The sequence below is a fragment of the Brachyistius frenatus genome, unplaced genomic scaffold, assembly GCF_029030835.1.
Source record: "Brachyistius frenatus isolate BFR_SWC_R1_liver_20210118 unplaced genomic scaffold, ASM2903083v1 Contig_51, whole genome shotgun sequence".
NCBI classification, from domain to species: Eukaryota; Metazoa; Chordata; class Actinopteri; family Embiotocidae; genus Brachyistius; species Brachyistius frenatus.
In genome coordinates this window covers 2,806,675-2,830,066 of record NW_027210650.1, presented here as the reverse complement: position 1 = coordinate 2,830,066, position 23,392 = coordinate 2,806,675, and the positions used below count along the sequence as shown (strand labels likewise).

General features: G+C 45.4%; 1 protein-coding gene across 7 annotated transcripts in view; it reads right to left on the bottom strand.

Moving 5' to 3' along the window:
- sdk2b (sidekick cell adhesion molecule 2b) overlaps positions 1-23,392 on the bottom strand; it is a 247,209-nt gene continuing 223,817 nt past the window's right edge. Inside the window, exons 32-46 of one of the 7 annotated variants that reach the window (XM_069704629.1) lie at positions 22,590-22,660; positions 21,743-21,872; positions 21,003-21,059; positions 20,441-20,542; positions 20,035-20,150; positions 19,120-19,306; positions 17,160-17,297; positions 16,551-16,760; positions 16,017-16,142; positions 14,914-15,078; positions 14,625-14,765; positions 12,525-12,684; positions 8,035-8,164; positions 2,930-2,986; positions 1-2,397 (exon numbers count right to left, since the gene is read on the bottom strand). In XM_069704629.1, coding sequence (XP_069560730.1) covers positions 1,867-2,397; positions 2,930-2,986; positions 8,035-8,164; positions 12,525-12,684; positions 14,625-14,765; positions 14,914-15,078; positions 16,017-16,142; positions 16,551-16,760; positions 17,160-17,297; positions 19,120-19,306; positions 20,035-20,150; positions 20,441-20,542; positions 21,003-21,059; positions 21,743-21,872; positions 22,590-22,660 — 2,321 coding nt within the window. In that variant the 3' untranslated portion in view covers positions 1-1,866. The remainder of the gene's footprint in view (positions 2,398-2,929; positions 2,987-8,034; positions 8,165-12,524; positions 12,685-14,624; positions 14,766-14,913; positions 15,079-16,016; positions 16,143-16,550; positions 16,761-17,159; positions 17,298-19,119; positions 19,307-20,034; positions 20,151-20,440; positions 20,543-21,002; positions 21,060-21,742; positions 21,873-22,589; positions 22,661-23,392) is intronic. The other 6 variants (XM_069704630.1, XM_069704631.1, XM_069704632.1 and 3 more) reach the window with 6 other exon arrangements.

The following is a 23,392-nucleotide window of genomic DNA, read 5'->3' as shown; positions in this document are numbered from 1 at the left end:
TAACATTGAAAAATAATTTATTTCAGAAATGTACTGTGATCATATATTCATTCAGATTCTGCATGATAAGCTTTTGTTGCGTACAATGAAATCACCCCACAGAGAAAAAAAGAAAAGAAAAGTAGATGACATTTTTTTTGTTTTTTTTTGTTTGTTTTGTTTTTTTAAACTATGGAAACTAGGAACACACCACTGAGTCTTCACTATAGCATTATGAGTGTGCCTGGCAGGCGGCCGGACGGTGCCAACCCTCCGTGGCGTTACTCCAGGCAGGTTTACAGTTGCTGCAGGACAGTCTCTTTATAAACAAACGCACAGTGAATGATTTGTAAAGCTTATGCACACAAGAAGTGTAATCGCACGCGCGCGCACACACACACGTACGCACGCACGCACACGCATTAGCATCTGGGACAGTACAGTCACACCTGAAGAGTACAGAATGGTTGATTACACAAAAGGGAGAGAGGTGAGGCAATTCAATGACATCATCTCTTGGCGCAGGCTCAGCACTGCCCCGGTGATAGTGATCAGTGGCAGCAAAGAGTTTTCCCAACAGGGAAAAGAAACAGGGGAAAAAAAAAACATCCTCTTTGTTTCTTATCAAAATCAAACTGTTTACACTGAAGCAGAACCAGCAGCTGTGCCCGCGTGTGGTAGTCCCCGACGACGGTTTTTCAACACTTCACCTCTGAGGGTTGGATTTTCAAAGCATTCCAGTAGATTGAGACCGGTGTGTTCGTACGTGAGCCAGCGACACTGGGTGAAATATGAAACACGGGACGTGTATGCAAATGAATTCACAGCCCACTTCTGTCAGGATTAAAAGAAGGCTCTCGTAGCGTGAGCGCGCAGTGGGGTTGGAGGGGGGGGACATTACGATGACACGGTCAGGGACACCGTCAGCGGTTCAGTCACGATTGGTGCCGGATATCATAAATAAGTGTTTCTCTATCAAGGCATCTTTGATCCACTGTAACACACTCACAAAAAAGACTTTTAAACACTTTCACTTGAACAGATATACACTCATTTTATATATCTGCAGGATCCTTCAGGCACGGCGCAGTCACTGACATCTGACCCACCACGGTCAAATGCGGTCTGACTTTTATTTTTTGATGTATTTGTGTGCTATCGGCCAGAGAGTTGTTTCCATGGAGATACGTGATTGTTTTTCTTCGACGTCCATTCAAAACTCTCCGGGCCAACACGTTAAAATTTCTTTCAATTTGGCATGAATTCCCATCTCCGTGTCGGTGTTTTATCGCTTCCTTCATTTGTTTTTACATCCAGCCCAAACAAATAAGTGTCCTTTCACTTCCTCGGTATGGCTCCATCATATTGTCATATCAGTCTCCATCAATGCAGCACCTGCATTGACTTTATGTTGTCTTCTAGGTACGTCTACTATATATATTTATATATATTTATATGTGTGTGTGTTTTCCTTGTGACTTTGTACAGATTCAAAGAGATAACCACTGAATGCGTTCTAAAAAAAAAAAAAAAAGGCAATTTAAAAAAAAAAAATAGGAAGAAATAAATGATAAGCAAAAAGTCATGCAAGTAGTTCAAAGAGCAAAATAAAAAGTGAATAAAGGGTGTGAAGAATATTTCATCAACCGGTGAGAGAAGCCTACACTGGCACACTTCCACACATTAGACAAAAAAAAAGTGTTCATGGTGTTGTTCTGCATATATCCAGACTGACTAAAGAAAACAACAAAAACAAAACAAAAAGAAAAGTAATGAGGCGTGACGGACTTGGACTGAGCTCACTGTGCATTATGCGACACTATGTTTTCCTTCAAAAACAAGTTGTAGATATTTCCAGAAGTTTCTGTGTCCTTTTTTCCGCATTTTTCACACAAATGAGGAGAAGCCAGCGATGGGGGCCCGTGAGCCGGGAGCTAGACTGCTAGGAGGCCTGTACAAGGTGTTGTGCTGGCTGGGGGGGTTGGAGCTCTGCTGGGAGGGGGTGGGAGTCCGGCTACCTTTGGGCCTAAACAGGCTGCCCTGGCCCTGGGGCTGGCACTGGGGCTGGCCTTGGGGCTGGCCTTGGGGCTGGCCTTGGGGCTGGCCCTGGGGCTGACCGTGGGGCTGGCCGTGGGGCTGGCCGTGGGGCTGGCCGTGGGGCTGGCCCTGCGCCTGCTGGGGCTGGGGGCTGGGTGAACTGAGTTGGGGTGGCAGCGGAGGTAGAGGGGGCAGCGGCGGCGGGGCGCAGTGGTCTGGGTCGCCCGACTCGGACTCGGTGTAGCTGTAGGCCTGCGCCCGCGATATGCCTTTCTGCTGGCGGCGCCAGGAGTTGTAGTAGGTCGGGTCGCTTATGTAGTGGTTGACGAAGGAGTGGGTCTTCTGTCGGTTGGGGTCCACCTCGTACTCGCTGTCGCTGCCCTGAGAGAGAAAATAAAGAGGAGACAATGTTGTATGGAGTTAGCGTCGGGTGACTCTGAAGTGTTTCCATGTGGAGCAGTTAGAGATGCTGAGGCTATAAATGGAAATGAAAATGAAGTTATTGAGTTATTCTAAGTCATCGACTAACAATCGTCGCCGTCGAAAAACAACACGCACATGCACACTCACTTTTCATTTACGACACGGCACGGGTACACAACATGGACGAAATGGTCAAAGATGGTGAAAGCATGAAGGATGACTTTGTTACTGAAGCGTGCACAGTAAGCGGACCATCAACACAAAGATGGCAAAGGTCAATTTATCTTCGGCACCAATCAGTCGGACTATGATCTTTGTAGCCACATCGCGCCAGCAAGATGGGGTTGGTGTTGTACAGTACAGTGTACCATTTAAATCCTACAGCATAATAGGAATCAGAGGGGGAAGGATTGGATGGGGACTACTAGGAGAAACCAGTCACCTACAAGGGCTACAAAACATTCAAAGCAGGCAGCCACAGGAACCTCACCAAATGCAGTGGAAGTGTATGTAGGCCACCTGTCCCATATGAAAACACCAGCGCCTCCTATGGGTGAACAAAACAATGGGTTTTACAGTACATCACCATAACAGAATGATTCAAATGGCCGAGTCATGATGATGATGATGATGATGATGATAATATCATAATACATATGTGTAAGTATAGACCCTTCTGTAACCTTGCGTGTGAATGGTGTGAGGAGCTGATAAAAGATGAAAGATAAAGAAAGAGGCAGAATGTGCAGCGTGTTCTTTCCTATTGAGAAGTGAAGCAGCGTCAGAGGGATCTTTTTCTTCACGTTTAAACTCAGTTTGAATTCCATTCGAGCCGCGTGGAAAGAAACACTCGTCCTCGGCACATTCTCGTCGCTGACCCTCCACCTTGCTGCAGGTCGGGCTGGAGGCGCCATTGTACTCACGTCGAGAAACATTCCGCGCGCCAAACAAGAAGATCGCTGAACACTCAGCGGGGATTACTCACGGACAGCTAAATGCCGTGAAAACAAGCTGCCAATTGGCCGGTCAGCGTGTAATTAATCACCTGGCCGCAGTGAACTCGTGCACGGACGCCACTGCCAAAAACTGTCACTGGATCGTTTCCCATGGAGGAATCTTTAGGCATGCATGAAGCGAAATTTCAGACTAGTACGCTGCAGAGATGGAGCGGATAATTGGTGACCGTTTGAAATATTCCTTCCTCTTTCGTGCCTTCTATTATCACGTTCCATTTTCTCATACAAAAACATGGCTGCTGGCACGCACTCGAGGGAAAACGCTCCGGAGCGCAGATCTCTGGCTGGATATTGCAAAAAGCACATGTGTGATACATATGGCGGCCCTCTCAGATTTCCCTTTTGCCTCAACATGGTGAATGCCTCCTATGTCGAACCCCTATATGAAAGCTTTTCTTCTCCAAATGTCACCAGAGTTTATAAATGTCCAAACAGAAACTCATTCGGTTCCACTTTTGATCCTCTAAACAAAAGAACGTGACCCTTCTCCCCTTTCTTCGCCACAAATGAATCAAAGGCAGACATTGACCAAGTTTCCCTCAGCATGCATTTCTTTTATATTGTTTCTCCTCTTAATAAAGAATAGTGTTGCAAACACTTCGCGGGCCGAGCCGGTTTTGAAAAGCATTCCAGTCGTGCCAACCTATTTAGCAACCCGACAAACACAATAACAAGATCCATTCACAGTGGACCAACAAGACACTTGGAGTGGTGTTACCTCACTCCCAAAGAATTAACACCGCATCGAGAGATGAAACAGGAAACCAGTTGTGTGTGTTCGTGTGTTAGTGTGTGTGTGTGTGTGTGTGTGTGTGTGTGTGTGTGTGTGTGTGTGTGTGTGTGTGTGTGTGTGTGTGTGTGTGTGTGTGTGTGTGTGTGTGTGTGTGTGTGTGTGTGTGTGTGTGTGTGTGTGAAAGAGTGTGCGCAGCCCGATTGTTGACACGGTAAACTGCTTCCATGGAGCGTTGGCTAACAGATGTTCTGACTCTGTAAATGTTCTCGCTCCAATCTGTCGGCTTTTCTGCTGTTTGGTTCATCATCACTCTTTAACAGGAACAACTGGAGGATCCAGTCGAGGTACCTACAGTGAAGACGCTCGACAATTTGCCTCTGGGGCGGCACGTGATACGGCTCCTTACTTCAACTCATTACGAGCTAATTACCGAGAGCTGAATGCTGTGAAAGAAACAGGCTTTAGGCATGAAATGGAGCATCGCACCTCAGCCTCCAGGGAACAGCCGTCTTATTTAATGCGAGGATACGTGTAAGACAGACACATACCAGCCCCCCAGTGTCAGTTATTCAACTTATTTTCTCTTTTTTTTTCATCATTACGATGTTAAATTAGGCAGAGAAAGAGATTAAGAAAATCTATTCAATTAACTGGTGAAACCTCCAGACAGTACTTTATTTTATCAGCAGCATAATGATGTTGCCCTGCGTTCCTGTTTACAATTACTAACAACGTACGGCAGACCAACACTGTGCGTCAAATATGGGGGCAAAATTACTATTTGCTGGAGACAAATTAGTCATTATCAGCAAATAAGGCAGGTGTTTAGAAAATCTATCTCAAAGGGCTTTGACCTTTGACCCCAGCCTGCTGAAAATGACACGCTGTTCTCTTTCTTTCAACTATTCTTGTTTTTATCTTAAGTTGTGCCTAAAGTTTTACCAGAAATCACCTCATATTTAAAGTAGTCCTCACAATTGTTGTACATCATCATTCTGTAAACAAATATGTATTCTTTACTATGGTTTATATAATGAGTGAGGCCCCCATCCCCCTTCACAAAAGGATGCATACCCCAATATCACATAGTGGGTCAGTCCTTTGTCCTCTAGTTATGGATTATTGCAAAGAGGAGAGGGGGGAGACTGTCTATGTCACTCTCATTGATGAAGTGAACACAGCAGGCGTCCCCTCAGACAAAGACAATAACAATATGTGTGGGGATTAAGGGGACCCGACACATTCACAGCACATAAAATCCATGGAGAAAAAAATGGAAAGGGGGGAAAAAATATGTTTTTGGCAGAACTAAAACGCCCGCTGCATCAAAGTCAAGTCGTTCAGTTCATTGGCATTATCAAGGAGGGATATAAGCCTCCTTAGCAGCTTCAGTCGTAACTACTATAATTTATGTAACAGTTACAATCAAAGGGATTGGAGATTGTGTTGGGCATTAGTTCTGCCCCAGAGAGGCGGACTTACATCAGCGAGAGCAAAAGAATGTGCATTTATTCATATTTTTTTCCCATTTCAATGTGATCCATTTGTAAATTAAAGGACTGTATGAGGCTAGTTTTCATCTGCCCACCACTTGTTGCAAACACGCCAACTAATTATTAAAACAAAACATAATTCATCTGCGGTTGTAATTTCGCTTTATTTCGGATCCTATGACATCACACTTCAAAGCGGGGCCAGTCAAAACAAAGTGGTGCGTTGTTGTCACTAGAGACAATCCAAACATTACAGAGAGTACTCTCTGTTGAGTCTCAGCCCCCAAAAAAAAAAAAAAAAAAAATGCTACAGTAGCCAGAGTGACCAGGAGTGAGAGGGCGGAGAAAAGACAGACAGAAGTATGAGAGGAAGCAGACATTTTCATTTGTCTCCCACGGAGAGAGAACAAGAGAGAGAGAGAGAGAGAGAGAGAGAGATCTCCAATCCATCTGTGAGTCAGAGATGAGATCATCTGTCTTCCACTGGTTTCGGCCTTAAATGACATACAGACAACAACAGAGACACCAGGAAGCCTGAACTCCGAAGGAGAACGAGTCAAGAGGCGTCTACCTTGCGGGGGGGGGGGGGGGCAGGAGCAGTAATGGTGGCCTTGTTGCCCCGCCAAGTCAATGTTAGCTTCCTTCCAAATCCCCTCTTGAGGAGGACTACAATAGTCAACTTATACCTGCTGGGGGAGCTGCCGCCCCCCCGGGGGGGATTAAAGGGGGACAGACAGCACAATGTCATAGTGATAGCTTGGAGTTATCCGCTCAATAAAACTTCAAAGAGCATTCCTGGATTTCTCCGAAGCACCACTGGGTGCTGATACGGTGGCCTGTCAGGAGTATGGCAGCAGAACCCCGCGGGTAACAGGCAGGCCTCTGTACGCTTCCAGTCCTTCAAAGCCAACTTCAACCCCTTTAAACGTGCAGTGTGGCATCAGACAGGCGTCGTCATCTCGGGCTGGGGGGGGAGCGTGTTTGACAATACACAAGTGCGAACGGTAGATATGTCAGACGGGGTGATGAAATGTCGAAATGCTTCATTTGAGGGGATGTTATGGTGCTGCGAAAGGTCCTGTCTGTAGCAATTCATTGTGGAGAGATCTGGAAATAGGACTTTGGTTCCCCGATAAGGCCCAGGTGGGGAGAGATTTTTGGCCGCCTGAATTCACGCCAGAGACGTATTTATCTAAGAGATGTTTCAGATAATTTGAAGAAACGGAGAGAGTAAAAGAATTCCTAGATGAAAGAAAAAAAACAACAACCCCGAATGAAGCCTGAAAGCGAAGGGGGGGAAACTCAGGCCCCGCTTCCCCTACGACGCTTTCATCTGACTGGGATCAAAACCAGACGGGCGGCGGACTGCAAGGATGGTTCACCGAAACCACAGTGAGAGCCGGGGATGGGAGGTGACGTAAACAAGAACAGAATCAAGAGATGCGGATGCACGTAAGACGTAGATGAAGAAAGTATGGAGAAAAGGGTGAAGAAAGGAAACGACCCGAAAGGAAATCAAAAGTTAAAAGAGTCAGGGGTACAAGCAGACGGATCAATAGAAAGATAGAGAGAGACACAATTTATTGATTACACTCACTTACTGGGCAGAAGCAGTTTGACTGAGCACATTGCAGAGGACACAAGTCAGACATCTTGACATTAGATGTTAGAAATCTGTGAATCCTGACAGCTTCTACTCAGAAGAATTCAAAACTCTGATTTTTGATTATACACAGGGATGTTGAGGCCACAGAGGGAGAGCCAGGGTAGAGAGCCAGTACACTATTCTGGTTTTCCACAGAGTTAATACCCAGCGACTCTGACCCGACTTACTGAAAAGGAAAGTTGGACGGACCATCTGGCTGGAGTGGCAACTTTCAACAGCTCTGAAATAAGTTTTCTCAGCGTGCGTCACCCTCCCTCGCCGACCTTACATAACGTCGCCGCTGTGGCTGAGTGCGGTGGCCTAGATCTCAGGTGGATGTTTGCAGAGTGACATAGACCAGGCAGGTTACTGCCTGGTCTAATAAACTGCTTTGCAGCCGGCGAGCACAGTCATTCATCTCTCATCTTTTCCCGTTACCAGGCTGTATATTGTGTGACCTCTGCAGGGGGGGAGCGGGGGGGGGGGATGACTGGGACACCACGTGGAACGGCATGATCAGACATGAAAAAAATACAGCCCACAAATGCAGAGGTGAATTCCTGAGGAATTGGAGGAGATGACAGTGTGCACAACACAGACTGGTGGAACAAATACTACTTTATGCAGAAGGCAGAGAGAGAGAGAGAGAGAGAGAGAGAGAGAGAGAGAGACAGCAGAGGAGTATGAAAAGGAGTTTGGGGACTGCACCTGTGAGTCGGAGATTTCAGAGGGCTTCTCAGTCAGGCTGCTGCTCTCTGCAGGGATCAGGTCATTGTACTTGGTGCTGACGTCTTCGTCGGAGTAGTGAAGACTGCCTGGACTGGGCCTGGGAGGAGACCTGGACAAAGAGTAATTCAGTTGGTTGTGGTCGTTATCAAAAAAAGGACTATGTCGATCCTTGAGTTGTTTTGGCATTTCATGATAACCATTTCAAATCCGCTCAAAATTTAAAGGATAATCTGATTCTTATTTTTGTTGCATTAATAAGAGGGAACTCCAAACAGATCGAATACAGATCAAAACACCCGCCGGAGTCAGCCAAACTTACTTGGAAGAGGAACAGAAGTAAACAGTAAAATTATTACCAAACAGTTGGCAGACTGACTTCTTTGTTTAATTCTGACCTGCTGTACTCATTGAAGTTGTGCGTACTCAGTTTTTCTGCAAAGTTAGGGATTATTACCGTCATTTCTGTTTAGCTCTGATTCGAATAAAGGAGTTTTAATATTCTAAAACTTCATCAAAAAAGGCAAACTGCCCAAAAAAAAAAAAAAAATCGATAAACTCTAAAATCATTTTCACTTGTTTGGAGCCTGTTTGATCTTTCAACCAGTTTTTGGTTTTTTTTTGCCTCATCTGATTGTGCTGAAGTTGCAGAGTTCACAGAAGTAGAAAAGATTTTAATGAGTAGTAAGCAATCATAGCTGTTACAAACAATTAGAAAGATTGTACAAATAAGTCCTCCCGTTGTAATAATGAATCGTCTAAAAATCATTGAGACTTCATTTGAATTCGGAGATGATAATCAAACAAGTTCTGAAAAACAAGCATTTGAAGCTGATGTACTGGCTAAAGGTCGCCGGAGATACAGTTTGTGCTTCCTTTCAACTTCAATTGCGTGTTTGTTTCTCTCTCTCTCTGTGTGTGTGTGTGTGTGTGTGTGTGTGTGTGTGTGTGTGTGTGTGTGTGTGTGTGTGTGTGTGTGTGTGTGTGTGTGTGTGTGTGTGTGTGTGTGTAGGAGTGCAGCTTGATGGGAATCATGGGACACTCATGAGAGTCTCTCCTGGAATGAATGATTCCCTGACTCGGTCCTCACTGTGGGCTGCCGAACGTCAAACCGCCGGGCTCTTGTGACTAAATCATAAACTGAACTCTTCGCACAAGCTCGAGGGGTCATGAAAGGAGCGGCGGCTTCAGACGCTGCTCTGGCAAATCTTATCACAGCCTACATGAACGATGGCACGGATTACACTCTTTAGTAGCGTGCAAAGGGGAGGATCATTGCCAGTGGGTGGAGCGGGGGGAGGGGGTTCTGGGTGAGGAGAGGCGGTTGGGAAGGCTGAAAGAAATGAGAGAAATAAAAGCAAAATACTGGAGAGAAAAAAAAATGATTTCCTAAATTGGTGTGCTTTTGTCAAGGGTTCTTTAAGTAAATATGAGAGGAAAAAAAGAAAAAAGCTCTTGGTGCCTCAGCTCATTCCATATTTTCCACTGTCCCTGGTCCTGCTGAACAAACACCCATCTGTTTCTGCTGATTGGTGCTGGTTTGGCTGAGACTACAGGGACATACTGACTCCTGTTGACTTTCCAGGCCACAGTGTCGGCGGCCGCCGCAGCAGCAGCACACGCGGCCGCTTTATACATCGAAACTGCAATTTGCATAAGCATTTATCTAAATAAATATATTTGGAAAGCATTCCAAAAATGTTGTGGGTAAATTCCTGCAGTATTCACGAGGGGTGCTGCTTTTGAATGCAGTGTGGACAAAATGGAGAAGTCCACAGGGAAATCACCCAGCAAGACTGTAACTCCATTAAGCTCAATGAGTCATATTCAAGTTAATTCACTTAATTTGAGTGGAGAAGTGAAACACGCATAATTGAGTGCTCCTTATGTACAATCATACCACATTTGTGTGCTATGTCTACGTACCTTACGTCTATTATTGAGGATTTTGAAAAGTCTGGCGTCTCAGTTTATGCAGACATATTATGGGATTTTTGCACATTACTAACAATGAAGAAACCCACTTTTTAAAAGCATTTTTTTTTTTTATAAAGAATAGAAAACTGTGAAGAGTTGTACAGCTCATTACCAAAGAGAGACCTCATGATAAACAGAGTAGTAAGTGTTAGTTACGTTTTGATGTATTATGGGATGCTCAAATGCAGTAGTATCATGTCGGTGGGAAATTAAAACAACATAATATCAAACACAATAGAGTTGCAGCCAATTTTACATGATTGAACAATCTTCTGCCTTATTTTCCACGGAATAATTACAACCCGGTTTTGCTTTGCCCTAGGGAGGCAAAACGTGACGCTGACACGGTCTCATCAAGGGCGTATACAATACATACATGTATAAAATAAAATTGACTGCATTTACAATCCATCCTTCACCCAGCTCATTTGCCATCATCCTTCCATTATCCTTTTTCCAACAACACTTTACTTAATGTAAATGTGAGTGACTTTAAAATAACGACGGAGTAAATTCTCCCCCAGAGATGCGAGGTTTTGAAAGCGCCAGTCCCTCACTCTGAAATCATCTCAACACAGTTGTAATCACAACTCTGAATTCCTCGCCGCTCTTTTTCTCCCAGAGGGACTCTCCGGAGTAACCTTCAGCAACTTGCATTCCTCAGCAGTCCTCTTAGCGAGCGCCCCCTCGTAACAAAGAACAGAGCCGATGTGAAGAAGTGCTATTGTGAGCCTACTGGGACATTATTATAAACTGCCTGTTTAAAAACATTGAGGAATCGCAGCCCACTTTCACCCCTTCTCCTTGACTCTCATACACTGTTGAGTGAGGCGTAAATTATTTATCAGCTCTCTCGCTTGGATAGAGAGAAGGGGTCCACTTAATCCTCTCACGGGGAAAAAAAAATAATTCAGCGAGCATCAGGTAAGGACTGAGAACCAGGGGGGGGGGTGAAATCAAATCTGCTCCCGGTCTTTACTCATTATCGGCCTCTCCTCTCGCTACAGTCGCCTAAAGGGAGCCATTAACATGTCTGAAGTGTTCCGCAGCTTTGTCACTCAAGAGTGTTTAAAACCATGTTAATCTACATTGAATTACTTCAGCGAGACCTCCCGCAACTCCAAAACCTGAAGTGTCAAAGACGGTTCTCAAACTGCCGAAAGACAATGCTACAAAAGCCGCGCAGGAGCGACGATGTTAATCCTTTCCTCTTTAGGAAGCGGTGAATTTGAATGTCAGCCTTGAAACACATTGGCACTTCTTTGATGTGATACCAAGCAGTTTGCGTGCTTTACTGAAGGACCACAGAGTATCTAAATTGTTTTTTTTGTTGTTGTTTTTTTTACTGTCGTTTAATTAGGAGCGTCCGTTTGAGCCTCCCTTAAAGCAATACAAAAAAACAAACAAACAAAAAAAAAGACACGTTGACGTTTTGCAAATGCATTGACATCACTGAGATTTGTTTGTTTCACTATCTTCCATATCGGGCCTCGTGTTAAACCCCCGAACAAACGATCTCCACATGGAGTATATCTCCCTTGCGAATCCCTCGCGAATGGCATTCGCTGTCCGACACGGCTCCGAGTTAGAACGAATACAATGCGATTAAGAAAGTGTTTGATTCCTGAGCCCGGCGTAAGGCAGAGGACTTCATCCCCGCCTTTGGTATTTTCAGACCGGAGATCAAGATGTGGCATTAATCTATAATCGGAGGCTCAGGTGTTGGGATGTGTTTTTGTTTTTTTTCAAGTTTTCGAGTTCAAAGCGGGCTGATTCTCAGAGTACATCTGTGCATTCCACCCCACCACCCCTTCCCCTCCTCACCCACCCACCCACCCACCACACACACACACACACACACACACACACACACACACACACACACACACACACACACACACACACACACACACACACACACACACACACACACACACACACCCTTCAAGTCTGTAGTAGTAGGGAGCTGCCTGGAAGCTTCTCAAAGACCTGCCCCCGCTTTGATCTGTTCTCAAGGTCACACTCGCAAGCGCACCTACGAAGGCAAACACATTTCGCATATTCCCCCGCCCAAAATATTGTACTTGTAGCGATACGGACAAGAAGCTAATTCCCTCAACTGGCAAACAGGTACTAAGGATCTAATGCGAGGTACGCAGTCGAGAGCTGAAACCGGACTCATGACTCAGTCCCTGTAGCGTCGGGAGCGCAGGTGTCAGTCAGAGCGTGCGGTATTAAAACAAGGCCAAGCCGGGGATTCACAGGAGTATACAGACGCTCATTAAATAGAGAAGCTGCAGCGAGTCTGTTCATGTGCTGCCTTTAATAGCAGGAAGACTGGATTTAAATGTTTCTCTCCACAGAGCTGAAAAATGCTCTCAGGCAACGAGGTAAAAGTTTCCACGGACAACCCAATTATTTTTGCGGTACGGTTATTTAATTTAGACTTTAGACTTTAAACACGGTCTGCCCTCGAAACTGCGCAGATCGCTCACCTGGTGTAGACGCCGTTCTTCCGACAGAAAGAGTTCTTCACGGACAGACGTCGGTTGTTGAGCTCCAGAGCGGGGAAGCGGCCTTCGTCCAGGCTGACCATGTCTCCGTGGGTGAGAGCGTTGCAGTTGGAGTTGTTACCTGGACACACGTACAGAGACACTGTGTGACCACAGGCCGGACGGACAGGCAGGTTAGTGTCTGGGAGGACGGGTGAGAACTGGTCAGTCACTTGGTCATTCAAATGTGAAAGAAATAGACAAATCGTCAAATGGTGACACTGCTAAGTTTAAACACGGCTGAATGAATGTCAGAGATGTTTTACCTTTCGACGCAAGGCTCCAGTCCTTCAGGCTAAATTTGACTGCATGGCTTTGAGACCTTAAATTGATGACTATTAAAATAACACGGCTTTTGGATGTTTTCCTTTCCGGGCGATTTATTAAATAGTCTTTTTTTTTTTTTTTTTTTTTTTCAGGGACTTTATTGGGTAAAATCTCGAGACTTTGGCTTTCAAGGTTCAAGTCAGTCAAGTCCAAGTAAACGCTCAAGTACCTCTGTGACTTAAAGCAATAATTCATCATTTTGAAATTAGTAACTTTTTTGCCGAGAGGAAAAGATGAAAAAAGCTTAGCTACCCGATGGAGCGGCTATCCTGGCCTGTTAATTAGTGCGTCAGCTGGATGTTGTTTCCATCATACAGAGCGTTGCTCGTTCGTTCCAGTCTTTGTTGACTCACCTAACAGTTTCTGGTTTTATACCGAACAGACAGCTACAAGAGCGGTATCGTATTTTCTCCTCTAACTCTCAGCGAGAAAGCGACTCGGACTGTTTCCCAAAATGTTGAAGTATTCCTTTAAGTATCAGGTCTTATGTCTACAGCTTGGATTCTTCTACTGTACGTCTTCGTGACAACACACACAAAGAAAAGACGTTCGTCAGATCGGTGGCCGCAACCTTACTGCACCACAGGCCTGTCAATCAAACAGACACGCCCCCAAACGCACGTGTTTTTTAAGCTTATTTTCAAATTAATGACGGGAGTATTTTCAGATAGACGGCCAGACAACTAATAAGGAGCGACTTTAGCCCGCAAATCCGAGAAAGCTCTTGGAGCCAACCTCCAGTGGCCCTCGGTGGTATTGCAGCTCAAGGCGCTCCTGCATGGGCCTCATTTTTCAGATCCGGAAGCCACACCCCCTTTATATACAGTCTAAGATACAGACTCATTAAAATGCATGTGTAAAATATGATGGATGACTGTGCCTCTCCGCGTAAACACAGCCTGTGAATCACACATGAATGGACCGTAACATAACGGGTAAGCTTTGACTAAGTGCTCCTCATGACTTGATCAAAAAGCTAACACTGTAAACGGAGAAAGAGGCTTGCCAAGCTGCCCCACAGTAGATTCATGTTTGGAGAGACCATTGCTTTCCGTGTTCCAGGTTAAAAACACTTTCAGTCGTCCTAAGGCTTACAAAGGGGGGCAACCGGGACCAGGACCTCCGCGGTTGCTCCGGGGCTACTTAAGGTCAATTGGTGGTTACGCAAACACGCAGGAAAATTAAAAAAAAAGCCCTGAGTAGGTCCAGCGGCCTGGGCCAGATTCTTAGAGGGGGATATGGAGGGCTTTGAGAGTGTCTTTGTGCCGGGGTGAGAAGGAACCGCTTGTTTTTCCTCTGTCAGTCAGAAAGATGGGCAGTGACCCGCAGGGACCCCCCCTCGCCCCTCCCCTGCCTGGCAGCTAAACAGCCGTGGCAAAAGTGCTGAGGCGAGGGAAATACCCGCTGATGTCAGAGCTGTACTGAATGGACAAGTATGCCCTCTGCTCCTCCTCCCCTCCTCTCCCGTCTTTTTGTTCCACTACTGCTCAGCCCAACGATCTAATTCATTCCAAATTAGAAGACACCCGTCTCAGAAAAAAAGTTACCACTGCTCGATATGTGAAAAGTGCAAATCTCTTTATAAAGTGTTCCTGTTTCACGAGAAAAAGCAGAGTCATCAGATTCTCGGCCCTCCGTGCCACTGGGTTACAAATGATAGAAGGCTTCCGTCATAGTTAAATGCTCCATTTAAAATGTGCCATCGTGTGCACTCACCTGACTCAGACTTCTTTGCGTACTTCTTGCTCTGTCCTCTGATAATGAGGATGAACACCAGCAGCAGGATGAAGATGAGCCCCACCAGAGCCACCACCACCAGGAACCACCACTCCTCGTAGAAGGGAGCCACTTTTTGGGCTGGATGGGACACAGAAAAATGGAAATTCATGGTTGTTAAAAACATGTAGCCGTGCTTCTGTGACGTCTGAGTTGACCTCAGGGGGATTTAATTAAGTCTGGAAGTTAATGCAATTTCGATTCTATTAACAAATACAGAGAATCTCACCAGAAATAGATGGAGAAGGTAGACTCGGGGAGCCGTAGCCGTAGTCGTTCACTCCGATTACCCGGAAGTCATAGCTGACCCCTTGTTTCAGTATGTCCATGCTGAACGTGTGTGACGTTGCATCTTTGGGAATGTCCTTGATTAAAATATCCCACAGTCCCTCATCTGTAACGGAATTTACGTCGTATTTAAGGGTCAGAGGAGACTGAAAGAGTTATTAAAGAAGCTAAATATTTAAACAATATCAATATGTCATAGTTAATAGGTTATTTGTTTGTTTGTTTGTTTGTTTGATATATGGCTCCAGTCCAGCTGGCAGCTCTGAAGGCAATTCATAATTCCGACAAATATTACACAATCCATCAATTTCTCTCGTAAAACTTTACAGCAACCAAATCTACAACATAAACAGCGGTGCAGCCATATTTCAAATGAAGCCGTGTTAGATGACTTTGCTGTTCGCTATGGAAATCCTGCCAGCGATCATTTATTACACATCGCTACTTGTAAATATCAATGTACATTTGACTCTTTTAATGGGGTACACAAACATAAACAAGAATCCAGAGGTCATCCGTCACGCCGCTGAACTTTGACAGAAGTTTCAAAAAGCAGATGTCATTCGGTCTGAAGACAAAAACACGTCATCGAGTTGCTGTATGTGATCCTGCAGGGAGTTACGGTCCCTTGGCATATGGATAAGAGAAGATGTGGGGGGAGGGGTGCGTTAACCATCCTCATCATCCCCTAAATACTAATTTACACGATACATCACCATCCAGCAGCCCTCGCTAACCGTCTTTAAAATGTACCACTAAGTTCCCTCTCAATTTTCATTTGGAAGCGGTGCAACGCCTCCCTCCCTGTGAGCCACCCGCCATCCATCACCCTGATCGCCCTGCCGTGCCCGGACTTGTCAATCACAAGTGAAACCGGATGCCGTTTGTCTTCACTGCAGCGCATCGAATCAATATCCCATTAAAATAGCAGGGACGCAGACTCTGGGGCAGCAGATGTTGACATTTTACACCCACTTTCCTTGATAAAACTAGCACCGAAGCTACCATGAGGCAGGGTTTACTAATGTGTCTGAGTGCACCCACCTGAGGGTCTGGCCTCGATGACATAGCGCGTTATGGGAGCGCGTCCCTGGTCCCCGCTGGTCCAGTGGATGGTCAGGGCCGAACTGTAGCGTGTGATAAAGGGCTCTCCGGGGGGTCCTGGGGCTCCTGAGGAAGAAGAATAAAGTGTTTGAAACACAAAAAAATGGACGTAGCATCTGTGAGTTCCTGACTCAGTTCCTGACTCAGCCTTAGCCTCAGCTAATTCCAAAATGGGCAAAGAGGTGGTGCGTGGGTGGAGCTAAGTGGGGCTGAATGAATCCTGGTAGTGGAAACGTATAGGTCACTCGCTCACTCAAAACAGCTTTTCCATTGATTACGTATAACTTTTAGCCTTATTACAATTCAAAAAGTTTTTTGTACCAGGCTGTAAACAGGTTTATTACTGCTGTAAAGTTTGCCATTTCAACATGGGGCTCTATGGAGCCTCAAGTGGCCATTCGAGGAACTGCAGTTTTTGGTATTTCCGCGCTGGCTTAATTTTGACGCAAACATCAAAATGTTCCCAAACATCACCTTCCCCCGGTCCCGTGGTGATGTTGGCCTCCACCTCGGGCCCGTAGATGAAGGTTTTGGCCCGGATGCGGAAGTTGTACGTGACGCCATCCGCCAGGTCTTTGAGCTTCAGCCAGAGGGGGCCACTCCCCTTCACGTCCACCGTCACTGTCTTACTGACGCCTGGGGGGGAGGGGGAGTGGAGACAGTCGGCACAGGCCACGGAAGAGTCTAGACAAACACACCACATTTAAAGCAGGTCTTACACGGGCCAGGCAATGTGGGAGCACACTCAACAGAGGCAAACGCAAACAAACACAAGGGATGGAGTTAGTCGTGGGGAACACGTTCGCATTTTGTAGCTACGCATGACAGTAGTACGCTATCATGTAAAAAGGTTGCAATGACAAATGAGCCTTTCAGGTCAATGTGATGGTTCAGAGCTCAAGAAAAATGCACACCACAAGATTTTGATCAGCTTGATTTCACTGGTCAAAAAAAAAAAAAAAAAAAAATCTAGTGTCATTTTACAACTTCAGTTAGAAATCCAAATTCATCCTGTAGTGTGCATGAAGCTTTCGTAGAAGCCAGCAGCCACTTAGTGCGGAGAAAGTTGAGACGAGTGATTACCATCGACGGGCGTGGAGGGTTCGTAGACCAGTCGGTAGCCCTCGATGATGCCGTTAGGGAAGGTGGGCTCCCCCCAGGACACGTTGACCGAGGTGGTGGTCAGCTCACCGAAGTGAATGAAGCTGGGAGCGCTGGGGGCTGGAACACGCAGAGGGGTCAAAGGTCAAGAGACACAGTCATTCAACTAAGTATGGGCCAAGAGTTTCTGAAGTTTTTCAGCGGCAAACTTTTGAACATATGGCCATAATATTGAGCAGTCTGTGTGTGGGAGGAAACACAAACAGAGATGTGGTTCTGTGAGAGGGATCACTACTACTGAGGTTCATTTTTATGAATATTTCATATCTATACTATATTCTGAAACTGTACAGAACAAGTTTGGGCAGATACATTTATATATATGTGTATAAAATTTTTTTTTAAAAACCCCAACTTAACCAAACCCCTGTAAACAATAACTTCGGGCTGTCTCTTAGCTCACCTGTGGTAACCTCAACTAGAACTTCCCGTTGAGGTAAACCCCTACAGGCGGACAACATAACAAGTGGGATAATATTAATATCTGCTCTACCTGCAGGTTCCTTCTCTACAGCTTCTCATTTCTTAGCGCGTTTGGCAAAAAAATTCTAACGTGATTACTTTTCCGAGCAAACTTTACATCTGCAGGAATAAACAGCTCCTGCTGGAACTTTTCTCACTGCAGATCCAAAAACTGCAGCTGTGAAAGTGTCGGTGCTGCAGGTCTGAAACTGGGCGCCAGCGTCTGAGGGGCTTTTGGAGTGAGTCTGTGTCCTCATTCAGGAACTGAACTGCGCCAATTAGGTCAAAAACATAGTTTTTGCTAAACCACATTCAGGTTAAAAGGTTAAACATCTCTTACAAACACTGTCTGGCCAAGGTCATAGCAACAGACAGTCACAACAAGCATTCTTAGCCTCCAGACCCCATTACAGCAGGCTGAGCTCGTGACATGGCTGCTCTTAAAACAGTTTTCCCTGCTGCCTTCAAACTTGTCAAACCGGAGTTGAGACGCTTAGGAAAAAAGACAAAGCCTCTTTGTCTTCTGAAAAAGATGGAATAACTATCTCCCTCATGCTCCTCCCTCCTCCCTCCTCTCTCCTCCAGCTTGTCATCTGCTTACTCCTCTCACAGCAGTGACCACTGAGGGAAACCAAGAAGCTGTGAACACCTTCTGTTTTTTCTTTTTACTCGTCTGAGACGCAGAAGTAAAGTGCACCAAAAATGTGTCCTTTACTCAGGTTTTAAGAGATAACTGTTGTTTTGAGGTGTTAACAGATGGGAATACTAGTAGAGAGTTCAGATAGTCAGAAAGAAAGAAAGAAAGAAAGAAAGAAAGAAAGAAAGAAAGAAAGAAAGAAAGGCACAGGGCTGTTATTGAGACATAGTATTCCCTCAGACTAAAAGCTCCCTACATTTTTTAACACCATCCAGCATAAAGATAAAACATGACATTCAGCAGATGAGTTCAGAACTGGGCTGGCTGATTGGAAACGTATGCTCCGTGTGTGGTTCTGCTAACATCGTTTGGCATGCTGACAGCAGCGATTAGCATCATCGTCACATCAAATCCTTTCCTCACGGTTGACTCATCTGCTCTGAGAAAACCCTCCCAAACTAACGCCAGCCCTGCCACCAGCACATAAATATGACAAATGAATGAACACGGCTGTTCGCGCTCTAATTTATCTGCTTTAGTCATCCTGTTCCCATATTTGTCTTCAGCTTGTCGTCTTTTTCTCGGTACATCTCACAGACAAATATTTGTCTTACAGCGTTTCTTAATTGGACAGATGTCGACTGCCGCCGTCATTCATACTGATTGAACAGATAATCCTGTCCACCCTCTCAACCACCTGCTGCAGGGACAGCGGAGCACTTTCTCTAAAAGGTTCCTCCAGCTCCGCTGTCAACAGCTTCTATCGGGATCTCATGGATTCACCTGCTTGTTGAGTGCGCCCCCTCGTCGGCGGGCTGCGGGGTCCGTCCCCGGCAGCGTTGAAGGGGGCCACGCTGATCATATAGGTGGTGTAACCAGTCAGGTTCTTCAGCTTCACTCCTCCTTCGGGCATGAACAGAGTACGCAGCCGCTCCGTCTCGTTCTTACGCTGGAACTCCCAAAAGTAAATCTACATGGGATAACACGGGCGTGAATAAATATTAATGTATGCCGACAGATGCCGTTCGGGGAATACAGCTATTTTCTGCCTCTATAAAACTCAGTCCCATTTCAAACTCCCTTAAGGGAAAGACACAATTTCATTTTTACTCCCTGCAAATGTTTTCTTGAGCAACAGACTAAACCTTCTGTTTAAAGCCCCTCTGGAAAACAGTGTTAGCTAAAAGTGTAAAAATGTCCATTTAATGGTGATTAACATAAAAAAAATAAAAAAAAAATCTAGTCTCTAGTGAACCACTATAATGTAAATATTTAATGGTAACACATTATTGTTGTATTATTACATTCTATTATAAAAGTGGGTCCATAAAACGTGCTTCTCCGGGGCCAACGTCCCGTGAGTCAGAGAAAGAAAAGAAGTAGACAGAATGCTCAGGCTTGTTTTCTAATTAATGACGGGATTATTTTCAGATTGACGGCCAGAAAACGAATAAGAAGGAGCGACTTTAGCAAAGAAAACCAAAATAACTTGTGGAGAATTTTTTTATTGACCGATAATTTTACGAGACTAGTTGAATGGGACTCTACAGAGCCGGAGGCTTTTTGGAGCCGACCTCTAGTGGCACTGGGTGGTATCGCAGCTTAAGGCACTTTGGCATCGGCTTCATTTTTCAGAGCCGGAAGCTACGGCCACTTTTATATACAGTCAATGGTTCAAGCGAGAGTTGAGAGTCTGACCTTGTAGCCCTGGATGTCTCCGTTCTGGGCGTCCACAGGCGGAGGCTCCCACATCACGTCCAGCTGGGTGGCTGTTGCGGACTGAATAGCCACATTCTGGGGCGGGGCTGTAGGCACTGCAGCATTTACAGGAATTAAACATGCATTCCAAAAAAAATTACTTTTCTGTTTGATTAGTTTTGACATCGCTGCTGCACTACACTACACCATTACGGCTTCAAGCAGAAAACTTTTTAAGCCTGGACAGAAAAAGCCCCGGGATATGGAGACAATTTACACCCCAAATCAGAGCACGCTTCTAAATTACATCCCTTCAGCACACGGCAGTCTAATCCACTCGCACTGAGGGCAGTTGAAATAATGCGTGAAGTTGATTTTGATTGAAAGAACAGCAATGTGCGCATACCTGCTTCTCCTACAAACACCTCCTGCGGCGGGCTGGTTGGCCCCTCTCCTACAGCGTTGTACACACTCATGCGTATCTCGTAGCGCTTGTGTTTACTCAGCTCTGCAGGGGAAGTAAACAATTTGGAATATAAAGTAAAAGTAAACACCAATTTGTGACTCTAAATTCTGAATTCTTTTCCGCCTGCGAATGTCATCACTGCTCCACTGTTGATCGGGAAGGAGGTAAGCAGACCCACTTCCCCTCTCCGACATCCCCCCCCAGGTGCCTCAGACAATAATTCAAAATCAGTAGTGCAATAATAAGAATATGATCCCTCAATGGCTTCCCACCCACCCAGCACTGCTACAAGGAATTTAACACAGATTTTTGTGCTGTAAATATTTTCGCACAGGAGGATATTTCTGTTTCAATTACTAAAGTCATACAGGGACTGCTGCAGTACGGAGGCACTATTAGCTCGAGCTATTTCGAGGAGCATGGCACCGAGACGCGGCGAAATCCGACAGAACAACCTAATTTGTTTCGGGATTAAAAACGAAAGGGAGACATAACAACTTACTGTCCAGCTCATACTGAGCGAGCGTTGAGTCGCTCAGATTGCGGATGCTGTAGGGGGCTGCGGAGGAAAGGTAGAATGGAAAAGTCAAATGAGAGTGAGGCCGTGGACAGACAACGTCACTAGAGCTCAATGTCTGACATTTCTGTTTGCTGAGAAGAGCAGTGATAGTGTTGCAGAAAAACCTACACAATCACTGTGCTCACAGCTTCGAACGAGCCCCGGAATGACTCGACGAGAGCAAAATTATAGGCAAAGTTGCACAGAGCTGCGCAGACCGAGCATCTCCTGAGGAAAGCTAATAACAGCCTGCAGCTGATAACCACTGATCACAAGATGAAATGTTTTGCTGTGTGAAGTGTCGAGACCAGCGGGGAGATCTTGGAGAGAGAGCAGGCCTGTGTGAAACTTTTCCTCTGGCCAAATGGCAATGATGGCGCTGCAAAGGAATAACCAAGCGTGTGGGAGTCTAATCATTTCTACAAATGCGCGAGTAAAATTGTGCTTTTCTGTTGGTATACTTCTGCTGAATTAATTTCGATGTGTAATTTCTGTGTTTGGTTCTGACTTTATAGTTTGTTATGGCTCTTTAAACTCATACTGAACAGTTACTGAACAATAAATGCAACGTAGTGACTATTATTCTAAATAGAAATGTTATGGCATAAAAATGTATTTGTGTTAAGATCCAATAGTGGAAAACGGTAATGAAATTTGTTGTGAAAGCAGCAGTTGTTTCTCACCATTGAGCTCGGCCCAGGTGGACGCACTGTTGACGGTATGAATGTAACTGCGGAGGCGGTCATACAGCAGCTCGCGGTATCGAATCCGAAAGCCCAGTAGGATCCCATTGATCTTCTCCTCGGAGGGCGGCTATAAGGGGGCGGGGTGAGAAGTTAAAGTCTATTGTAGCAGATCCCTGCAGAGATGAGCCTCAGCAAACACCGCACCAAAAGCTGATTTCAACAGGAAGTTTGTTTGTATGTTTTCCTCACTGTAAAAACTCAATCGCCCGCGCACGTGTGTTTCGGCTGTAACTTACAATCACCGAGGAGACTTGCGGTAATTGGAACACATAAACGGAGAGAAAACTCGTCCGCAGGTTGAATAATGCTGAGAAATCCCCCAAGGTTGAACATGAGAGAGCAGACCCAGAGGGCAGAAGCACAGAAGAAAAAAAAAAAAAAAGTACCTCTCTATCCTCATAAACTCTACAAGTGTTCTCCATAAAAGTAAAATGGTGTCTCCGAGCCTCCTGTTTTCCTCTTTATGACCGGTTAATTCAGGTGTGAGTGTGGGAAAGGGTGTTTTTTATTAGACACACAGAGTGCAGTGTGTGTGTGTGTGTGTGTGTGTGTGTGTGTGTGTGTGTGTGTGTGTGTGTGTGTGTGTGTGTGTGTGTGTGTGTGTGTGTAAGTAAGACTGTGTAGCATCCAGTCTGTAAGTACAGGCCTCTCTGTGTGTACTGTCCTGGTCTGTCATTAGAGGCCACTTTCTCAGACCTGAACGGATCATGGATTGTGCGAACAATGACACATAAAAAAAAAAAAACACCCCAAAAAAAAGGTCAGTCCCGCCGCCGGTCCTTACCTGCCAGCGGATCAGCACCGATGTCGTCGTGTGCGGCGTCACCGAGAGAATTGCGGGTGCTTCGTCGGGCGCTGAGGCAAACGAAAGTGAGAGGAATTAGCTAAATTGACCTGAAAACGTGCACATTTCGGGGGCGGGGGGTGAATCCATCCGTGTGCAGTGGCATTCATGGAGCATAAACACACAATAGCTAATGAAAGCCATCGACAGATGACTCAGGACACGCTGTGGGTGGGAACAGTTCTTCAGCTGGTTAAAGCACCGCTGGGTAAACCTTTGCTTTGCCAAGGTTTTAACGCTGCCATCTTGTCTGAATGTGATGTGATTGCAGATGGTGCACACATGACATCACCTGCTGCCAGAAGTGTCTGCATCACAACAATAGGCTCATTCATGCAGACATTAAACTCTTTTCATAGGGCTAATGAACAAAGTCGTACCTCTGGCTTTTACTTTGATCTTGTTTTGTGTCAATTTTGGAGCTTTAAATACGTTCATGATACACACTATTCATACAGTAGATCTGATTATCACCACATTAAACAGCCTGCACACTAGCTTGACATCTCAAAGGAAAAGCGTGACTTGATTTGCTGTTAACCATTTCTTCTTACTTCCTAGGAGTGACACTGTTGTTGCAAATGGCGTGCTTCTGTACTAACTCTCACTATTTTGAGTGCATAACTACGTTCACACTGTTCGTACGGAAACATGCAGTGCACTACAAGTACCAGGACGATGCACTCCAAATGGTCCAAAAAAAAAAAGAAGCATGAAACGGTGGACACTTTCCACCCCAAACA